Here is a 21762-nt window from a genome sequence, read left to right on the forward strand (position 1 = left end):
TCTCTCGGAAATTCAAGATGCGGGAGAGATAAGAGGAGAGAAAGCTAGCGGAGCACGTTGTCGTGATGGCTGCTTTCTCCACCTGCCTGCTTCTGCATCGGAGTAATTGGCAGCATCTAGATGGTTCACCGGGGTTGCATGGAAGTATTTGGGTGGCCGGTAGGCACTGAAAGTCACATTGGTCTTCATCAGGCAGAACAATGTCGTTCATGTGGTGTGGCGCACGCCATTCTTGATTCCGGTTGCGAATCTGCAACCCCACTGTTGGGCCAATGTAAAGGATCGAGAAGTCTGGCAGCCTGCCGATTTCGGTCGCGTCTTCTTCAGGGAATACGTAGTGGTACAAGCTGTAGAGCTGATTCATTTATCTGGCAATAAGGAAGATGGCGATGAGACGAGTTTCGCGTCTAAGCTAAACTTCACTTTGGTGTTTGTGTGTCGTCTAATGGGATCAATGGCGACAGCAGAAAAACGACGAATCATTCTCAATGCGTTTGAAATGTTCACGCCCAGTCATCTGTGCTTCGGCCAGTGGCGCAGACCCGACGACACGGCTTCTGACAAGTTTAGTGATCTCAGCTACTGGACGAGTCTAGCACAAACGCTTGAGCGAGGAGAAATCAACGCATTGATTCTCGCAGATACGTATGGCCAGCATGATATCTACAAAGGAAGCGCAGAGCCAACCATTAGAACATGCTGCCAGTACCCAATGGGAGACCCAGCTGTGGTGAGTATGGGGCGTCATGTACAAGAACCGAATTGACCAGTGGTAGCCAGTGACTGCAATGGCTGCAGTGACGAAGAACCTTGGGTTCATCGTCACGACAAGCACGAGTTATGAGGCTCCGTTCGTAATTGCGAAGCGCTTCTCAACTCTAGATCACCTGACTAAAGGGCGTTTTGGATGGAACATCGTGACTTCGTTCAAAGAATCGGCTGCAAAAGCAGTGAGTACCCATTTCAACACCACGCAGGTTCTGCCCACCAACATTCATGTTAGGTTGGTGTGCCATGCGTCGAGCATGATGAGCGGTACGCAGTTGCGGATGAATATGTTGAGCTTCTATACAAGTAAGTAGAAACGTTCCTGAAAGCAGGCATGACTAACGGAAAGTCAGAATATGGGAGGGCTCTTGGTCAGATGATGCTCTGAAGAGAGACAAATCGAACGAGATATATGCAGAGCCTGATGGTATTCGTTGGGTCAAACATCATACTTCGAGGTTCAACGTGGATGCGCCGCATATTTTGCACCCGTCCCCTCAGAGGACGCCATTTCTTCTTCAGGCGGGAACATCCTCGTAAGTGATTTCCTTTCTGATATACCTAGACGGCCGTAGGAACTGACATCATATGAGTGCTGGAATTGCATTTGCTGCCAAGCATGCGGAGGCTATCATGGTATCAGGACTCTCACCCCACATCCTAGCACCTCGGGTGGCCGCTATCCGTGAGAAGGCAGCAGAGTTTGGCCGCGACCCTCGCAGCGTTAGGATATTCGCGGTAGTTACCCCAATCATTGGCCGAACCGATGAGGAGGCAACTGCCAAGTACGAAGAAGCGTTGAAATACGCAAGCTTCGAGCCAGGTCTTGCATTCTTCTCCGGCAATGCCGGGATAGACCTTTCCAAGTATGATCTTGACGCGGAGATCAAGCCCGATGATGCCAAGATTGATGGTAGAGTGCACTCGCTTGTCAACAGTTTGAAGTACCGTGGTGACGATATTCCTATTTGGACACCCCGAAATATCGGAAAGGCAATGGCTATCGGCGGGAACGGGCCGGTGCCTGTAGGGTCCGCATCACGAGTAGCTGATTTTCTCGAGGAATGGGTGAAAGTTGCAGATCTTGATGGCTTTAACGTTGGATACGTGACGAGCCCTGGGAGCTTTGAAGACGTCGTAGACTTGTTGGTTCCTGAACTCCGCCGGAGAGGTATCTATGCACCACTAGGCGAAAGCGGCACCGTACGCGAAAGAATCTACGGCACAGGGCAGAAACGATTGCGGGACGACCACACTGGGAGTCGTTTCAAATATGGAAAATACTCTGGCAATTGATAGTAGTGGTAAAAGGGCACCACTGCTTTCAGATTGCAATATGAAATTTGCGGTGAACGGTTTTGGACTAACCTATTCGTACCGAAGAAAGCATGGGTACAAGTGCGATATCGCGGATCACGTCTTGCAGTAGCCAATCCAACACCATGCTTCAATGTCGCCATCATTCCCAAATTTGCATCAGCACTAGTAGCTCGGCCTACTTCCGAAGCGTTAGTAAAGTGAATCGTGTCGACGGCTGTCAAATGATAACGCTGCACGGGGATTTGACCAGTTGCTTTTACGTTTGCATTCCCAAAACACCATACTTGGGTCTTCAGACGTCAAAGTTATCTTTCGCGTTATTCTTCATGAGATGGAATCAGAAACGGCTTCCAAGGGAAACAGCGTTCAACAGCCAGAGGATTCACATGTCACTAGCACGAAATGGCAACGAGTTCAGGAAGTGATTTGGGATGACCCTCGGTCGAAAGACGAGAAACGGCTTGTTCAAAGACTTGATCTGTTTGTCTTGTAAGTGTCTGTTCTCTGGCTACAACGGGCTTTTCTTTCTAACATCACCGTGACACAGGAGTTGGGCAACCTTCGGCTACTTTGTCAGACTACTCGATTCAAGCAACATAAGTGAGTCTATCCAGATCCTTACCTTATTGGGCTCAAATCAACAAGTCACGCTGTAGCCAATGCCTACGTTAGTGGCATGAAAGAAGATTTGAATTTCGAAGGCAACCAGTACAATCTTCTACAGACGTTCTTCACCTGCGGCTACTTGGTGGGCCAGGTCCCGTCTCAATTTCTTCTCACCCAGGGTATGTCTTGATGTAAGACTACTTGCGGTCATTCCATCTAATATGATCAGTTCGACCCTCGATATATCTACCAATGGCTGAGCTTTTGTGGACTATTGTCACTTTTTGCTTCGCCTCGGTACGAAGCGTGCGCCAAGTCTTTGCCTTGCGGTTTCTACTGGGCCTGCTAGAAAGTCCTTTCGCAGTCGGTGTTTTGACCATCATGGGCAGTTGGTATACACCCAGAGGTGATTATTGCCAGTGCAACTAAGAGACTGTCACTAATATTCCCAAGAACTTTCCAAACGCATATCAATCTTCTACTCGGCCAGCTACGCTGCTAGCATGTTCAGTGGATATCTTCAAGCTGCTATCTACAAAGGCCTAAACGGTGCAAGCGGCTTGCCTGGTTGGCGCTGGCTTTTCATATTCTGCGGCTTCATCTCTATATGGGCACCACTTTGGGGCTTCTTCGCCGTGCCGGACAACCCGTTCATCACGAAGGCTCGATGGATGCGGCGAGGAGAGCAAGAGAAGCACATACGCCGCATGGAGGCGGTAGACCGGCGAAAGCCAGAACCATTGACTAAGTCGAGAGTCTGGCAGATATTTACTAATTGGCCCCTCTACGTCTTTAGCTTTACGTTGATGTAAGACTGTTTCCTTGGAACACGCAGCAGTAAACTAACTGAAACAAGATGTCATTGTGTGGTAACGCAGCCACTCAACTACTTCTCCGTATGGCTCAAATCTTTAGACCGTTTCACAGTCTACCAGATCAACCTTTTCCCTACAGCTGCGCAGGCCGTTGGATTGGTCACCACATTGCTTTATGCATGGCTTTCTGATGGGTTAGAGAAACGATGGCAAGTCCTGCTCATACCAGCAGTAAGTATCACAAGTCATAGTCAGTATCCGCGTTTTCACTGAATTCATTAGATCATTAATTTGATCGGTATGATCATGGTCGCTATTGGATCAAGCTATGCGCTGACATTCGCTGGGTATCTCATCAATGCGGCTTCTTGGGGCTTTTGGCCGGTACTTTACGTAAGTCTCTTGCCCATTTTGCATTCATCATGCTGAATCTTTATAGGCATGGGCCATCGAGATCATGCATAAGAACATGGAGGAGCGAGCGGTAGTCATTGGAATCGCTCAGACCCTTGGTCAAGCTTTCATCGCGTGGGTCCCAGGTTCGTCATCCCCGATGCTCTCGCATGTGAATGGTCGTGTTGAATCGTTGCGTATCAGTGGTTATTCTCGACTTTGGGAAATATGCTCCTTCGTTCCACATGGGATTCTCCATCATGTGCGGCGTGAGCGTCCTGGAGCTCTCAAGCATCTTTCTGATCAACTACTTTGAACAACGTGAAAAGGCTAAGGAGGAGAGGGCAACATCGGGTGTGTAATCCTATGAGATTAGTCACTGAATACGGTCTACATTGCAATCGTTCTGGATATTGAGATGCACGTTGATCCGTGTTATTAAACGTATTGTCAAGCATTCCTGCGATTGCGAATGTTCATCGGCAAAGCGGCATTCAATCATGGACGTAAATGTGGGCCAATCACCAGATGCCGTGTTAGCGGCCCAATCAGTAGTCAAACTTCTCAACTTAGATAGCAGCGACTATCATTATCCTTGGGCGTCGATCTCGTATTCATTCACCTCGTGAAACCTCATTACTACCTTCCAAAGACGGAAAGCTGGTATTCAAGAGTTAAAGGAAGCTCATTTCGCTCGAAAAGAAGCTTTTGAGCTCACGTAGTCCTGAAAATTCGCGGCTGCATTTGTCAACGCATCTGCAGAGCATTCTTCCTCACTTCTCCGGAGCTTCCGACTCTTTCAAGCTCGCAAACCGCCATGGTTAAGCTCCTTCACTTGCTGCTGCTGCCAGTGCTGGCAGCTCTTGCAGCCGCAGCCGACCAGCCACCATCTGCTGCCTCCAGCTTCAAGAGTAGAGTTCACTACTTTGAAAATGCAAGGGCAGCAGCCGGACAACGACAGGCGGCATTTGTCGACCGAGCCTTAAACGCGCCGCGCTCAACTTCTTACCTCACAAATAAAACAATGCCTTTCGCCGTGAACGGAACCGGAGTACCGCTCGTTGACTGGGATATTGGCGAGTCGTACGCGGGAGTTTTGCCGATTTCACAGAATACAAGCGAGACGCGCAAGCTCTTCTTTTGGTTCTTTCCGTCAGAGAACCCGGCTGCCACCGACGAGATAGCAGTCTGGTTCACCGGAGGCCCAGGTTGTTCTTCGATGTTGGGCCTGCTGCAAGAAAACGGACCTATTCTCTGGGAATCTGGAACGTATGGGCCTACGAAGAACCCCTACGCTTGGAACAAGCTCACCAATTTTGTCTGGATTGACCAACCTGTCAAGACTGGATATTCTACGGGTGAGCCAGATATCCTGAATGAGGATGATCTCGTCAGAGAGTTCAAGGGCTTCTGGAGGAACTTTATGGACACGTTTGACCTTCATGATCGAAGGATCTACTTGGTGAGTGGACTCGTGGTTACATCCAATATGGTCTTGAAGTGCTTTTCTGACCAGGCCAGACGGGTGAATCGTATGCCGGATTCTATGTCCCCTACATCAGCGATGGTTTTCTCAAAGAGAATGACACGGAATATTTCAACATTAAAGGGATTGCCATCAACGACCCCTTCATTGGTAATGCTCAGTTCCAGCAGGAGATAATCCTTCCAGATTTTATCGAATACTGGAATAATGTTTTGGGCCTCAACGACACCTTCATGTCGAACCTGCGTTCCCAGAAGGAACAGTGTGGCTATGCCGACTATCTGAACAAGCATCTCGCTTTCCCACCTCCACCCAGGCCATGGGACGCGGTGCCCTCAGACTGCGGCGTCTACTTTGACTTTATCGACGCTGTTATGGAGGTCAATCCTTGCTTCAATGTCTACCACATCACTGATATGTGCCCGTTCCCTTACCAGCCTCTGGGTGTAATCAATGGTGGAGACTACGTGCCGCCCTCGGCCCCAGAGTCCTATTTCAACTGTGCGGACGTCAAGAAAGCCCTCAACGTTCCCGACGCAGCCTATTGGTGGGCGTGCTCGCTCAGTGGTGGCTTCCTCGGCGATGACCGTTCACCGGGACCGGCTGTGGACGATACACTTACACGGGTGATTGATGGGCTCAATAATACAATCATTGGATCCGGAGCGCTCGACTTCATCCTTCCGACTAATGGAACGTTGTTGGCGCTGCAAAACATCACGTGGAATGGTGCTCAAGGGTTCCAGCAGAAACCCTCGACACCATTCTTTGTGCCGTATCACGCTGAACAGAACAGAGGGGCCATGGCTGGGGCGGGAAACCTTGGTGTCTGGGGTTATGAGCGAGGAGTGACGTTCTATGAAGTACAACTGGCCGGCCATGAGCTTCCCGGTTGGTCTGCAGGAAGTGGCTATCGGAGCCTGGAGCTACTTCTTGGGCGCATCAAGGATTTTAGTGACACGACTCCGCTGGCTCTTTGAGTAGGGTTGATGGAGGCATGCGGCAGGAACCATGATTTCAAAGAGTGTTGGCCCAAGGGCGGATTGTATGGTTTACGGAAACCTTTGTCTAAGTCCCTGCAGAACGCTCGAACCGTCCGGCATGCTTTGAAAATCATGCTGCCTAATTTCATGAAGATGGTACATGATTTGTGTTTCGCACTGAGCTGGCATATTATGGCAGCACGATGAAAACGGACGGTCTGAAATTGAGGACTAAAGGTCGACTGAGCCTAAACAGGAGCAGCCGCCACGAGTGATGCCTGGCAGCATGAAGTCTGAAATCTTGTGAGTTTGGTCCAGTCGGTTGCCTACCCATCAATGCCAACAGCCAGCTCGGCAGAAGTGCCTCCTAACTTCGCTGTCTGACATCAGACACAGCGTCTGAGTCACTCCCCGTCAGCGCTCGGATTCTACGCCAGTAAATTTGACACCCAGCTAAGCGTCTACACAGACGCTTTCAGGACACATTCCACCCGGAAAGCCTTTCAACGTGTTGAAGGATGAGGCGGTAAACAGGACAGGAATTAAACTGCGGTAAGCGATGGCGAAGGTGGGAATGGGAGGCCTTTATTCTCTTCGTAATTGTGTCCAACCAACAATTATTACCCGCGCGCAATGAACCGCCAAGGACACTAGGACATCTCCGAGTACAGTTTGCTAGGGGGGCGAAGCAAACGCCAACAGAGCCGCCCGCCACTGGGTCCCGGGTCCCAGACGTACGGGACTCACGCGACCCGACAGGCATCCACTGCGCCCCGTCGCCCCTGAGAATGCCTAAGAGAATGCCTTTACCGCCCGGTGCCGACTCCCCGGTCCGAGGCCTCGGCGTCTCATTTCACCCCACAAACAACACTCTTCGGCGAGACGCCTTGACACACTAGTTCCAACACTGCCTGGTTAATTGCTCCATTTCGCGAAGGGAAGCAAACTTGTGAAAGGATTTTGCCAGTTTATGAGGGCGTTTGCCTTTAGGCAGCAAACAGTGTATTACTTCAGATGAGAGTAGCAGCGCGGTCTAATTGGCTGATCACCAGAGGCTGCGCTGGACGCCAGGGATTGGTCACGGCAATGTTTTGGCCTCTATTGCGGCCGAATCCAGCCAAAGGCGTCAGCCTAGACGGTCTTACCGCATCAGCCCCTCATCACAGGACATGGACCAGTGAATCTACGGCGAGAGGCCGAACATCAACAAGTCGCCGGCGATTCACTCCCCGTGATTAACGGTTTGATATATGTGTGACCCGAAAACTTGCATTTTCGTTGTCTCTACACTCTCTCCTCATTGCAACCCAGTCGAAACCAACATCTCCGGTGGCTTGAGACATACTCGCGATGGTTGGCCCCTCTGTCAATACGACGACGATATCCCCTGCTGACATGCCCCAGGTCAAAAAGTGGTTGTTCGGAAGCCCTTCCAAGGGCAGCTCGCCTCCGGTCTCCCGTACCGACTCAATCAGGTCGACCTTCTCGGCGTGGACCACAACTAGCACCATGCAGGCAGACACAGAGGAACCCACCTCTTCCGACGATGTCGCCCTTTCCATCCATCCTCTCTCCACGAAAGACGGGCTGATCGCCAAGATAACTCCCCCGGAAACACCTTCTAAGTCTATTGATCATGTGCCTTGCGACATCGTTCTGGTCATTGATGTATCGGGAAGCATGGGCTGCAATGCCCCTGTCCCCGCTAACCCGGGAGAAAAGACCGAAAACTACGGGCTATCGGTCCTGGACTTGGTCAAGCATGCCGCTCGCACAATTCTGGAGACGATGGACGAGACCGACAGACTCGGCATCATTACCTTTGCCTCCAAAGCTAAGGTTGTTCAGAAACTGATGCCTATGAATAAGAAGAACAAGACACTGGCCGAAAAGAACATCAACGGCATGAGGCCAATTGACGCCACTAACCTCTGGCATGGACTTCTCGAGGGTATCAAGTTGTTCAGGGAGGGTGGTGAGGTCAACACTGGCAGGGTTCCTGCCATCATGGTACTGACGGACGGCATGCCTAATCACATGTGCCCGGTGCAAGGATACGTTCCGAAGCTGCGTGGCATGGAGCAGCTACCTGCCTCAGTTCATACGTTCGGCTTCGGATACTCTCTGAGGTCTGGTTTGTTGAAGTCCATCGCCGAGATTGGCGGTGGCAATTACTCCTTCATTCCGGATGCTGGCATGATTGTAAGTCGAGACGGTTTCCACTCTCACCCCCTATCGCGCTAACAAATGCCAGGGAACTGTTTTCGTCCACGCGGTCGCCAACCTCCAGGCAACATATGCTATCAACGCAACCCTACGGCTCACTTTCCCAGCAGTTATCGACCTCGAAGAAACAACGGGAGACTCGGTCGACAAGCAAGAAGTCCTCACCCTGCCCGACGAAAAAGACGAACCAAAGCAACTTTCCATCTCTCTCGGAAACCTGCAATTCGGCCAGTCGCGGGACATCTATTTGCGCATCAAGACTTCAGAAGGCTCTATTCTCGAAAAGTCCAGCGTCATTGCCTCACTTGAATACTCCCGCATGACAAGTGCTCTCTACAGAAAGACGACTGAAAAATCTCTCTCACATCCCACCACTCTCCCAGAGTCCGAGATCGCATATCAACTTTCCCGCTCTCAGATTTGTTCCTACCTGTCATCGATCATACCCCTGAGAGAAGACGGCGAGCACGAGGCGCTGAGCGACATCTCACCACAGAAAATTGAAACACTCGAGGCTCTCATCAAAGACGTCCCAGCACAAAAGTTCCCCAATGACCCGAAAAACAAGTCTTTGATCGAAGATCTGTCAGGCGACCAACCAAAGGGCCAAATTTCCCTCGCTCTCAAGAACCCAGAATACTACACGAAATGGGGTGTGCACTATTTGCCCTCTCTTTTAAACGCCCACACCAGGCAGATTTGCAATACCTTCAAGGATCCCGGACCGCTTCAGTACGGTGTCGACAGTCCTCTTTTCATCGCATGCAGGGATAGACTCGATAACGCGTTTGATAACTTGCCCGCGCCAACGCCATCAAATCATATGGTTGCAACTCACCGAGGCCGCATCAAGATGAGTTCCTACAATACTTCTTCAGGAGTTTGTTTCATCGCTTCCACTCCAGTTGTCCTGGCCTCGGGCCGTAAGGTTCCCATTAAGACCCTCCGAAGAGGTGTGGCGGTACAGACGCCATCTGGTCCCAGGCGTGTAGTGGCCGTTCTGAAGACGCCTGTCCACAGGGAAATCATGTGTCGTGTCGGTGATCTCGTTGTCACGCCATGGCATCCTGTCTCCATGGACAGCGGAAAAAGCTGGGTTTTCCCTGCCAACGTGGCGCTGAGGCCGGTGAGGTACACTGGATGTATCTACTCAGTTCTCCTACAACCAGATCGGGATGCAAGTGCGCATGCAGTGAATGTTGCGGGCATTTGGGGTGCTACTTTGGGTCACGGGCTTGTGACGGGACGGGATGTGCGTGCTCATCAATTCTTTGGAGACTACGGCAAGGTTGTGAGGAGTTTGAGAAGGATAGGTGTTAAAAGAAGTGGTGTTGCTACTGGAGGAGGAGTGCGTAGGGATCTGAGGAACGGACTGGTTCGTGGGTTTAAGCCAGCAAGAAGGGTTGTGGTACGTAAGGATGGCAAGGTTATGAGCAAGTAAGCTGTACGCGCTGCAATCGCTTAGTTTAGTAATGATATTGGACAAAGTCGTTGACTGTCTTGGTACGCACAATCTGTGTTCACGTCTGCATCCACATAATGTTGTAGCAAGCAATGCACCTTCGGCCAGCTGTGCCTTTTCTAGTGATCAGGCTTTATTCCCTTCGGTGGGGAATAAATTGCAGTGAACATACGCGAGCTATTTCAGGTGCTCCCTGTTGGTTCGTTCACACTCCTCTTCCACAGCTACCATTTACCCAGTGCCAAACCTCTAGTCATCTGATTTGTCTTGAGAGCCAGGCACTTATCACTGAATCAATAGGAGTTTCTGGCTCCGTCGGACTGGTTCATTTGATGAAGGGCTGCGGCACGGAAAGATGGCAAGGTACTGAGCAAGTAGTGGAGGTGCAGCGTGTTTGGTTGTTTAAGATTTGATACAATGGAGTAAATGACCATTTCGACCTCAGTAATAATTTTCATGTTCGGATGCAATGGCACAAGGTAGCAATTGAAGCACATCTTGAGTACTCAATTACCTGTTGCAGTGACAAAGGCATCATACAACCGTGGATATGTGTCCTATGCCGCGACTTGCAAGGCACTTGCTTGGTCCCTGGTAACTCTCCATCCTCTCCAGGGGTGAGTAAATTGCAGTGCAGGTAATAATGCAGCCCTACGTTTGCCAACCTTACCCAGTCAACATGCACGATGCACACTTCTATTAAGGAGCTTAGCATAGCGCCACAGCCCTTCGAAATGATGGTCTTATTTTCTCCAGGGCCCAAATTGATATAGAGTGTACTTAAAACTGGATGGCTGTTGCTGAGTTGCGCACAAGAGAGTCTTGTCACTGCATTGTACGCTGCACAGAGCCACCCGCACGTCTTGTTACATTTCATCCAGGGTGCCCCTAAGTCACTCTCTTAGCTGCGGACCTCCCCCAGGGGAATGTTCATTCCGTGCCTTCCTTTGTAAGGCGAAACCTCTGCAGGCTTCCATCCGCCACGCTGTAGTAATCCCTCATCTTCGATCTTGAAAACTTCAACCTTCAGCGGCCTGCAGCATTTGATCATCTCCTCCTCGCTGTCCTCGCCGAAACCCCAAAGCGACAAGTCACCTCCAGGGCATGTGCCTATTCAAAATGTGTCAGTACAGTTGGCATTATCAGTGTCCAGAAGGAGTTACTCACTCAAAGCCATGAGGACGTCCTGTTCTGCCAGAAACTCAATGTAGTCCCCAGGCCCCGCCGGGCAGGGGTTCATGAAATACCGACCCTGCTCATCCAGCCCCGTTGACTGGAAGATGTTGATAACATCATGAACATCGCTCTCGTTCAGTCCGTGTGGGATAACGGCGCGAGTGAGATTCGAGTGGCACTGGAAATCGTAGCTTCCTCCGCTAAGGATGCTGTTGATGTACGGATCACATCGTGTACCAAGCAAGTCGTGCACACGTCCGCCATGCTCATCCTTGCCGTACCACGCCAGTGTATCCGCGATGATAGTCACCAAGGGACGAATGTACGGCAGGTTTGACCACAGACGGTCGCCAACCGAGACGTGACTTGCGTGCAGCTGGCGGGTGCGAGAGGCCCAGAAACGCTCGCGCGGGTTGTGAGCGTTCCAGATGTTCAGGTCGCATGCGTCATGTCAGCTTGGACTTCGACTGGGCAGTATTGCGCAACTAGTCGACACCAGTCGCACTCGGTGTTCAGGAATTGGGCATTCGCCCAAACTTACCAACTTGAGGTCCCTCAGGTGTGCTAATCCTCACAATCGAACCAGCGGGCGCTTTCCACGCCTTGCCGGAACGAATAGGCAAGGTGAACTCCTCCACCAGAACTCTAGGAGCCTTCTGCGCGGACTCGTAAAGCACCTTGTCCACGGTAAGTGGTGATCCGGCCGTGGCGAGATAGGCCGGGACGGGCTTCGGGATTGGCTTGCGGTCCTTGAGCCGCTGGGCGGGGTCGATATCGGCAGCAGACATTTTCCAGACGAAACGTAAATAAAATGATGAAAAATCGGCAAAGGAATCAAGAAAATCATCCAGGAGGACTCCGACTTTAAGAACATGAACGACGGGCGCCGATGATAAACCCCGCAGAGGCCCTTACGTAAAGGCCGAGATTCGTGATCCGAAGCCGCTAGCCCACCATCTCCACAGCGTGACTCCGGCGTTTAGCGCACGGAAGGAGACTCCGAACGGTGTCGGAGTCTCTTGCCCAGGCACTGGAGCACTAAGGTTTAGCGGTTCCCTGCAAAGCTGCAAAGTCATCTAAGCAACAAATACTAGTGGAGGACTAAACTAAACCAACACAACAGCAGCCGTACGGATTTAAGCACACAGAGGCAAGCAAACAGTTAAAATGACACGAGCATGCGAAAATATCATTACGCACATTCCTTTATTACACACCAATGCATCAACTACCAGACTTAAACGCGCGTAAGGTCGTTGAAACGTAAAAGTAAAAAGTCCAAAAAGAAACGTCGGCCAATGGAGATACTCCAGGCTGTGATGCCTCGTGGGCGAATCGAACGCCCGATCTCCTCATTACTAGTGAGGCGCTATACCACTTAGCCAACAAGGCTTGCTTCGGACAGCAAGATGACATGCTAAGGACTTCAGGGGATGAGGCTGCTGCATGGATAGTGCGGTTGGCCACGAATGAGACCCATCCCCGATGAGCGACATCATGGCGAATCTCCAGGGAGGCCATGATAAGAAGCTGGGTTGGAAATGGAACGTGTCTCTAAAACTTTTGTTAGTGTACGACTTCGTTGGTCTGGGCTGTTGAGTCGGCTTAATTCTCATCATAGACTTGAGAGGGAACCGGCGCAATACTCTTTAAACCCCAGCTACCTTATGAAAGAGAAATTGCGAATGGAACTGAGACACCGAGCTGGAGTGACCCTCTCCCAGACCTGCCCGTCAACGCCGCTTTGCCATCCTCCGGCGCCATTCTACTCCATATCCCTCACCATCCAGATGGATCCCTTCTCGGCAGTAGGCCAGACCCGGAACCCCATCTTCTCATAAAACTTGACAACCTTCTCATTCTCTCCACCAACACCAATGTGCCATCCCTTGCCATACAACCTCTCATCTCCAACCTTGGCCTTGTCGGCCTCTCTCAGACTTTCTTCAAACTTGCCAATCAGCTTCCTCCCCCATCCCTTGCCTTGGTAGTCCTCAAGCAGGTCGATGTGCATCGTGCCCTTCCACTCTCCCCACAGGTCCTTCCTCTCATCGTCCAGCACAAGCCACGTCGGGTTCCAAGCCTGCTGGAGCAAAGCCTCCTCGTTCACCTCTCCCGAGGGCAAGTTCCACGGCGCTTTAGTCTCAAGGCTCTGGGGCCGTCTGCCAGCCAGCTCCGGTGACGTCTCGAGCACTTCCTTCACGTAGCGATCATAGGCGGCCGCGAAGTCGTTGACGGTGGGGCAGCCGATGCAGTACCCCACCACGCGCCCGGTGCCGTCGTCGAGAACGTGGCAGGTCGAGGGCGAGAGGAGCGTGTACTGGTGCGTCCAGAGGAACGGCGCCATCCGAGTGCCTACCTCGGATTTGTCGAGGGACGGAGGCAGGGTTGCGCGGCACTGAGAGCAAGGTTAGCAGGGCTTGCGGATGTGGGATGGCAGGTGCGTACGATGTATGCGGTGTCCTCGAAATCGGAGGGTTTGTAGTTGCGGATGAAGGCCATGGTGACGGAATATTTTGTTGGCGTGCGTTGAAAAGAGGACTCGACGTTATCGTTGGGCCCCAAAGCGCTTTAGCCAGCAGGCGTGACACGTCGCGGCAGCGAGCGGGGTTCTCTCTGACGATGGTGAGTACGTAATGTCAACTCGAAACGAATTGATGCTACTATTTCAGCCAGATGCGAGGGATGGTCGTGATGTTCGACTGGATTCGGTAGAAGGGCAGGAGGACTCGCTATCAGTTGATGCTTACGGAAGGTTCGACGCCCGGTCATGGGGCCGTTTTAAGTAGCGCCCGGCCGGCATTCCGGGCCGATGCGGATTCCCCCGCATCGCACTGCAGAGTTGCGCTGAAGGCTGCCACTTTTCATCTCATCTCACCCAAGGCCACCACGCAGCAATCATGCATTAAAGTACTTCGAAATTTCAGCAATACTCTGTGAATAGAAAACAGAACCACATCCACTCCACTGGCACCAGCCACGTCGCTTGCTTGCTCCAGATCCAACAACATCTCCATCCATTACTTGGGAACGCACACACACGACGCTGCATTGTTCCCGGTACACGCGCTGCCCCCGCGTTTCTGGAGATTCAAGCGTCAGTACAGTACGGTGGCTCATGAAGTCTGTAGGAGTTGAACTCACCTTGCCTTGCTTCCCGCAAAGGTCGTTACAAATAGCGACAGAATCGCAACCCGTTCCTGGTGTTTGTGGTAGTGCGCTCGCGACGCAGGCAAAGGTGACGAAAAGCATTGAGAGTGAGAGGACTTTCATGTTTGCGGCTCGTGTAGTGTTACTTAAGCGAAATATTTGGACAAGTCTGTTTCCAAGGCTGAAGACTCTCTGTGTGGCTGTGGTATCGATCAACACCTCAAAACTTGGAGAGATGCTGACAGGCGCGTCTTTATACAACTGAAAAATCCCGCCGGGACCTTTCCCGACGAGCAAGTTATCGAGTTCTGAGTATTTGTTGAGGCCTATATTATCGCGAATCCCATACCGAATAGCCTTTGAAGCTCCTGGTCCCAAGTTTCAGACGACATCAGCCGAGTCATATCCACCACCTGGCAAAAGCGGACGATCTTGCCACATCCGGGGTTTATTTCCCCCGCGTGTCCGCCTGAGACATGATTAAGTTCGTCCAAACATCACAGAAGCTTTCCCTCTCGCGCTCGTCAGGCCAGACTGTCGGGTTCCTCCAGAAGTCTCTCTGACAGACGTGCCCTCGTGTTATGATATAAGAAAGGCCACCCTGTTTGAAGATGTCTCCGTAAATATGCCATGTTTCACCGCGCAGCGAGGCCTCTCTCCATACGTCGTTTCCTGAAACTTGATCATGGACACGGAGATTTCGGAAAATATCTTGTCCTGGAAATGCAATCCCGAGACTGGAGGCCATGGAAGATTCAAGGACGGCGCCCTGATTCAACCGCGGACTTTTGACCTGCGGCGCTCATCTCGGGTCTTGATTCTGTCACACGGCGATTTCATGTCTTGCCCAAGTCCGAAAGCGCGCGTTGGTGGGTAGCAAGCTTAATGTCGGACTGAAAACAGACTGGGTAAAGCTGGACCTGACGATAGCTCTGATTAACTAGACCAGCTTAGACGTTGCCATCCTCACATCATAGTTATCATGGTCATACTCACATCATGTCTATTACTCATACACTGAGTGACTCCTCCTCTATCAAAACCCCATGCCTCTCTTTGCAAAACCCCAACCTCTGTTCTACTTTCCTCTTTTTTCTTCCCCGAACTCTTTTTCTACAGGCGCTTCCTGCTTCGCTTATTCCGCACTTCTTATCTACGTGCCATCTTGGACTCAGTATGAGACGTCAGTCCCATCCATTCACTAAGAGAACCCACACAAAACAACCAAACCCCGTTTTTCATCCCAGCCAGATCGAACGCACACTTCGCGATGCTCCGTAGGATTCTCCGTCGCCACAGGCCCCCAACAAGTGGGTCATCACCCACCACACCAAGCCCTGATGGTCTAGCGGTATGATTCTCCCTTAGGGTTGTCTCCACGACACCTCATATCTGGGAGAGGTCCCAGGTTCGATCCCTGGTTAGGGCCCAATTCTTTTGCAGATTGCACCAAATCAACAGCAATCTTTGATTTTTTGTTCGCGTTTTCTTGCGACCACTTTGCTTTGTTTGTTAGCTTCATTCGTACGTGAGGTAGGTACTAAGCTATCTGGAATGCATTAAATAGCAACTTATAATAGTGAGCTAAGTAGTAGATAGAGTGTAGGACGGCTTTTAGTGCTTTACTGCGATTTTAACCTATCTAGAAGGGACAGGTATTGCGGTGGGAGGTTTGTCACTGTCGTTGAGACCACGCCTGCGCCGAGGACTTGAGGAAGTTATGCATGCGACAAGGTTTGTCTGTCTGGCCTTGCTCGAGGAAGAGAGTACGTGTCAGTACCAATCATCATCAATATGGCCACGAGAGATATGTCGGCGATACATCCGGAGCATCAAGGACCGGCGAGGTTGTGGGCTGACAGTAACAAGAGAAACAAACACTGCACTTGTCAAATACGAATGTTCACAGGAAGAAACGATGTGAAGCCCAAACCCTCCACATCTTTCCATACGGCAGTCAACAAGGTGCGCCTCCAGGCGGCAAACTGCGGCAGAAAAGTTAGAAGGGAAAAAGGTGAAGCCCAAATGATTTGATTTTTCCCACGGTACGCTACCTGGTACGTGGTATATCGGCCTAACGTACCCCATCCTTCATACAGTATAGAAACACTCTGGTATTCTCCAAATTGAAACCACCATGCACCCATCTTCCAAAATATTGAGATCCTGCACGCGGCAGACGCCAGGCCCACCTCCGAGACGCACTCCATTTACCGCGAAACCCAGGACCCCGCCTAATTAAGATCTCTCCAGGAGTCAAGATCCAATAAGTCGCTCACCCACACGAGGGCGGCGAGTGAGAAGGAGTGTAAGAATAAGAAATATACAATACAGACCACACCATTGTGCAGTGATCATGTAGTGGGAAATAGAAAGTAAAACAACAGTATAGAAAGGGTTTTCATAGATTCGTCATGACCGTTTTCTCCCCCGTCCCCTTTTCCAGCTATCCGTGCGATAATGGGAGTAGATTAGAATCGAAATAGAAATATTATAACCAACTGAAATGTCTCAGATCATGCCGCCCGGCATGGAGCTGTTGTTAACGCCGCCGGGAATAGCCGTTGGAGGACTGTTGCCCCGGTTCATGCGAGCACGCATGTTCATGCCGTTTGCCTCGCTGATGGTCTTGCGTAGTCGGCGTCGCTGCCCCCCTTGGGCATCCTCATCGTCGCTGATGGAGAAGGCGCTGTTGCCGTCACCATTGGGGTCGCTAGCCATTGGTGGCGGCGGCGCCAGAGGGAGATGAGGAGAGCTGGCGCCCATATCCTCCTCGCCCCTGCGGCCAATGATTGAGCCAATCATGTTCCGGCGCTTGGGGTTGATCGGAGGCACTGGTGGAGGGTTGATGTTGGCATGAGCGTGAAGATTGGGCGTGGATGCGGCGGCACCCAAGATGCTTCCCGACCGCGATCGGGAACCGCTCCTCGAGCGGGACTCTGACGTCTCAGGAAGAGCAACAGTAGGGACCCGAGAAGTAGACGATACAAAAGTGGGCTCAGAGATGTCCTTCTTCTTGACAACTCGCTTCATCGACTCATCAAGGCGGGTGACGGGAGCATTCTCCGCCGCAGGAGACGGAAGCGGAGGAGCAGACGGCCGGCGAGGCGGGGGGCTGAAGGTAGGCGTGGACTGACTAACAGGAATCTGAGGCGAAGGCATGGGTGCCATTGGAGACACCGGGGATGGTTGGCCGGAGTCGGGTCCTCTGCGACGATACTGAACAGCGAGATTGCCCTGGGATGCAGATCGATCGAGGGCCTTTGGGGCAGCAGCAGCTCCAGGGTACGGCTGGGGAGGCATATGCGGCGACCGGCGGATGTTGGTACCGGGCAAACCGGGAGACGGCATCAGCGGCCGAGAAGGCGGGGGTCCATTAGGACTGAGTCCTGCTTGCCGGTCCTCATACGGTGACGAGACGGTGCGAAGTCTAGCAGGGCGCTGAGCTCTCTCACCGTTGCTCGCCTCGGAACCGCTACGATCCCTCTCCGTGCGTGACGGAGGGCGTGATCCGCCACGCCCAGGTGCTGCACCAGGTTGGGGCTCTTCGCTTGGCGTCCGCTGGTAAGTCACGGGAGGAGGACGGCGTTCGCGCGACGGAGAGCGAGTGCCCGGGGTGCGGTCTCGGCTTGGTGCCGTCCGTGATGCCGGGGGTCCTACCATGGCACCAATCGTAGAGCCGCCCAAAGCGCCAGGCAGAATGGGCATTGTGCCGGATGTCGGGCTACGCTGAGCCTCCAAGAGCTGCTTGCGAGCCTGTCTAAAAGCCCGCAACCCAGCGTGCATTGAATCGTCTTCCTTGGGTTGCTCCTGTTGGGGTTGAGCGGGTGCCGTCTCAGCTCTGGCAATTTCAGGCCTCTCGCGCTCCTCCTTGCCGAGGGATTGGCGCTCATTCTCCTCAAAGCTGGTCTTGTTCGGGCTGGGAGCGCTGCTAATTGTCGAAGTGGCCAGTCCCAGCATCTTGATCGCCTTGGCATGCTGGCTGTTCTCACGGTTAGGACGGTCGGCCAAAGAACCTCGGCTAGTCTTGGACCTCAAGATTCCAAGAGGGTTAGGCCGAGGCAGTGAGGGCTCTCTAGTGCGCTCAAAAGAGTGAGGGGACAAGGAGCGAGACAGAGATCGGCTGTCACGATCAGACTCCACATAGGACGTGAGTCTCTCTCGGACCCTGCGCTGGGCATCCGCCAGCTGGTTGGCAAACTCGTCATGCTCCTTCTCCATCTCGGTGCTGGAGCCGGTATGACGCTCAGAAGGCGCTGTGGGTGGGTTCTCCCTCGGGACTGGGGCAGGAGCGGAAGTAGGAGCGGGCGGCAGTGCAGAGGTGGGCGGCGGTGCAGAGGTAGGCGCCGGAGCCTCCTTGGTCTCCTTGATCTCCTTGGTGGCCTGCTCGTTAAACATCGGGATCGTCGGAGACTGCCAGTCTGGCGACTGCACTTCCCAGGGGTTTGCCGTTACTCCCAAGTCAGCCAGGGATGACGGGTCGTAAGGATCAAGCGGGAATCTGGAGGCGAATGTGGATGTTTGAGGCGCCGAGCCGTAGATTGACGAGGTGTTGCTGTCTGTTCGGAGATGGGCGCGAACCATGCCGCTGAGGCCTGCAGATGAAGGCAGGGTTGGCGAGTCTTGTGGCGCGCCGAGCTGGTCGGCGGGTGCTGAAGGGAACGGTTGATCAGAAACTGGGGAGGGCTCAACTGACTCCCTACCGCTAAGTGAAAGCGGAGTGGGAATGGCCGAGTCTCTGAAAGCGGGATGATCGCGGTCCGCTGGTCGCCTGGTGACCATGGGAGACAACTGTGCCTCCTCTTCCTTCTCGTTGTAGTAAATCGACGCGGCATCTTCCTCCTCCAACGTAGGCTCAACCTGGACGACGGGCTCGGGTCTCTCAATAGGCTGTCTCTGTGCGGACGAAGACGACCGGGAACGACCAGTGGTTTGCGAGGCATTGGACTCGGTGCGGAATCGATTGGTCGGTGTCTCTCGACCTTGTTGGAGTTGAAGTTGCCTCTGGGCGTACCTGGTATCGTCATAAGAGTGTAGAGGCTTCTGGAACATACCCATGGCTGTGGCCTTGCCTCGGTCGTTGGGAAGAATCGAATGTTCCTCCCCTTCACTGATGGGCGGGCTGAGAGGCGGCGCACCGCCAAACGAGGGCCTCAAATCCTGGTTCCGGATACCCAAGTCCATCGGTTGGATGGGCGATGCGGCCGTCGGCGGGCTGGCAGATCGCAGATTGGGTGCGCTTCCCTTGGCCAGTATTTTGCGTTCACCAAATCGGTCCGCAAAAAGACCCGTTGTTGGCGAAGGACCACTCTGAAGGTCGGGTGTCCTGCTGCCAAAGCCACGCTGTCGGGAAAGCGTGTCCATGCGAGACAATGCCGAAGATTGTTGCTCCTGAAGCTCGTTGTTCAGACCTGTCTCGTAGAGACGCTTCGTGCGGGTCATGCTTCTTTCAAGCAGAGGAGTGCCCGCTGCAGAACTCGGCGCGGTTGATGAAGACTGCCAATCCTTGGTGGAAGATGTTGGTTGGGACATCACGGAAGTTGCAGCAGTGGAGTTGCGGCCGAGTGATGGCGTTGAGGAGGTTGTTGAATTCGTCTCCCTGTTGGGGTTGTAGCCGGCGGGAGGGGGGGATTCCGCGCGTGCAAGATCGAGGCTTGATGTGGATTGAACCAGGTCCTGGTCGTCGTCGAAAGACATCTTCGCCTTCTCCGTCTGCCTCCATTTCTGGAAAGAGGACATGGCAACATCGTCGTCATACAGAGCACGGTGGCTCATTCCACCTCCATCGACATTCTTCGTCGACGCGCTTCCTGAGGCAATCTTATAAATCTTTTGGCGTCCACCAAACAAATTGTTCCCTTCTCCCGGCTTGGACCTGTCCATGATGCTTCCCGAGACAGAGTTCCCGTCTGAGGAGTGGAATGAATCCATGCGGTCCATACGGGCAAAAGGGGCCTCTTTCCTGATGGACTCAACCTCGGCAATGTCCGAGAGACCGCTCGCACCAGCGCCGAGTCCAAAATCCATTCTTGATGCACGCTTGGGGAAAAGGACGCTGTCGTCGCTAGCCTTGCCGATCTTGGTGTTGGGATCATCTTGCTCTCTTAGCATGGAGAACCTCGCTGAAAGACCAGTCATCAATAGACTTGTGCGGAAGTCGTCGGACGAGGGTAGGGCATTCTCAAGGTCGAGCTCTTTCTTGGGCTCCTCCTCCTGCGACTTCTTGCCCTTGCCAAACAATCTGAAGGGGGCAGGAGATTCAGACTCCTGAGAGGCCCGGGGCGTGGATGAGGTATCATCCTTGGCCCTCTTCTTTGTGCGAAAACGGTTCATTGTGACTGATTATCGAGAAACCGACAAGCTGGACAATCGTGTTTCGACGGGTTAGTGAGCTCGGGGGTTGCTCTTCATTAGACAGCTTCCATTAATGGTGGTTGGGATGGTAGATCGAGAAGTTGGGATGAAAGGGCGAAAGTTTGTTTGAAACTGGAAAGGTCGTTGTCGTCGATTGGCCAAGAATGCGTCTGAAGATGGGATGCCTGGACACAAATAGTATGGTTAGCAAAGATTTGACAGGAACCCTTGGACAAACAAACACGTTCCGGTCTCAGCTCCAGACGTCTTGCAGCGTGGGGAAACAACGATTGAGTTCAGCAAACGTCGGAGACGCAGTAGCTGTGCTTGAGCCCCGTCGCAGCGAGTGGATTGAGACGAGGGAAGGGCCAGAGTTTTGACATGAATGCGACGAATATCCAAGGCAAAGGGACGAGGCTGGAGAGGGCCAGGGGCTTGGTGGCAAGCGAACATGTCAAAAACGTACCTGGTTCAGCGATTGCGCTGTGTCGGGAGTGTTTCAGCAGTATGGGGATCGTGCCTGGCTGTCAACGTCGCAAGTGGACTTGACTTTTGAACAGCCGCAAGGTAGCGTCGGCGTCGATCCTGTGGAGGATTCGTGATCGAAGAAAAAAAATGGAAAAATTCGTCGTCGGTCCAGGAGAATCGAAGACCTCGGTGGTACGACGGGTTAAGCCAGTATGGTGGTTTGGTGCAAAGGACGTAGAACTTTTCAGGGTTCGAAGTCGCACACGGAACCCAATGGTTTCCTGCACGATAGGCTGGCGGCAGCAAGTCGTGCTTCGACTTCGGGGTCGGATTGGGAGTGGTGGTGATGATGTGCTGGAACCGCGAGGTAAGCCAGGCGGTGGTTCGAGGTCGAAGTCGAGATCGAGGTCGGGGGAGGGAGAAACGAAGTGAACAAGCGAAGCTGCTGAATCGCGCGTTGATAAGACAAAAGGGAGTCGTGGCCGTCGGGGGGGTAATTCGACAATCCCGGTCGAGAAGTCCTTTTTGGGTCGATATGGGGTGGTGGAAGGTTGC

The 21762-nt window shown here is 52.7% G+C and overlaps 6 protein-coding genes across 6 annotated transcripts; 3 read left to right on the forward strand and 3 right to left on the reverse strand.

Annotated features, from left to right (window-relative positions):
• Window positions 1-499: 499 nt before the first annotated feature.
• On the forward strand, window positions 500-4264 carry dmoA-4 (Dimethyl-sulfide monooxygenase; the record flags this gene model as incomplete). The annotated part of the gene is made up of 14 exons (XM_066153235.1): window positions 500-730; window positions 777-950; window positions 1004-1074; window positions 1122-1304; window positions 1362-1971; window positions 2462-2577; window positions 2636-2688; window positions 2745-2873; window positions 2924-3100; window positions 3148-3502; window positions 3551-3740; window positions 3792-3902; window positions 3949-4048; window positions 4107-4264. 14 exons carry the CDS (start codon window positions 500-502, stop codon window positions 4262-4264), a joined length of 2658 nt encoding a protein of 885 aa, XP_066007426.1.
• Window positions 4265-4719: 455 nt separating this feature from the next.
• CGGC5_v015310 (putative serine carboxypeptidase) lies at window positions 4720-6368 on the forward strand (the record flags this gene model as incomplete). The annotated part of the gene is made up of 2 exons (XM_032022258.1): window positions 4720-5364; window positions 5424-6368. 2 exons carry the CDS (start codon window positions 4720-4722, stop codon window positions 6366-6368), a joined length of 1590 nt encoding a protein of 529 aa, XP_031880911.1.
• A 1353-nt stretch (window positions 6369-7721) lies between these two features.
• CGGC5_v015311 (Uncharacterized protein) lies at window positions 7722-10038 on the forward strand (the record flags this gene model as incomplete). The annotated part of the gene is made up of 3 exons (XM_032022259.1): window positions 7722-7724; window positions 7776-8573; window positions 8626-10038. The coding sequence occupies 3 exons, from the start codon at window positions 7722-7724 to the stop codon at window positions 10036-10038; spliced, it is 2214 nt and encodes a 737-aa protein (XP_031880913.1).
• A 922-nt stretch (window positions 10039-10960) lies between these two features.
• CGGC5_v015312 (Uncharacterized protein) lies at window positions 10961-12023 on the reverse strand (the record flags this gene model as incomplete). The annotated part of the gene is made up of 3 exons (XM_066153236.1): window positions 10961-11169; window positions 11227-11611; window positions 11781-12023. 3 exons carry the CDS (start codon window positions 12021-12023, stop codon window positions 10961-10963), a joined length of 837 nt encoding a protein of 278 aa, XP_066007376.1.
• Window positions 12024-13000: 977 nt separating this feature from the next.
• On the reverse strand, window positions 13001-13737 carry CGGC5_v015313 (uncharacterized protein; the record flags this gene model as incomplete). Its single annotated transcript, XM_032022261.1, has 2 exons — window positions 13001-13633; window positions 13684-13737. The coding sequence occupies 2 exons, from the start codon at window positions 13735-13737 to the stop codon at window positions 13001-13003; spliced, it is 687 nt and encodes a 228-aa protein (XP_031880930.1).
• A 3159-nt stretch (window positions 13738-16896) lies between these two features.
• CGGC5_v015314 (uncharacterized protein) lies at window positions 16897-20718 on the reverse strand (the record flags this gene model as incomplete). Its single annotated transcript, XM_032022263.1, has 1 exon — window positions 16897-20718. The coding sequence occupies one exon, from the start codon at window positions 20716-20718 to the stop codon at window positions 16897-16899; it is 3822 nt and encodes a 1273-aa protein (XP_031880774.1).
• Between the last annotated feature and the right edge of the window lie 1044 nt (window positions 20719-21762).

The sequence above is a fragment of the Colletotrichum fructicola genome (genome assembly GCF_000319635.2).
Source record: "Colletotrichum fructicola Nara gc5 chromosome Unknown KSG_Nara_v1_contig09, whole genome shotgun sequence".
Classification (NCBI taxonomy): Eukaryota; Fungi; Ascomycota; class Sordariomycetes; order Glomerellales; family Glomerellaceae; genus Colletotrichum; species Colletotrichum fructicola.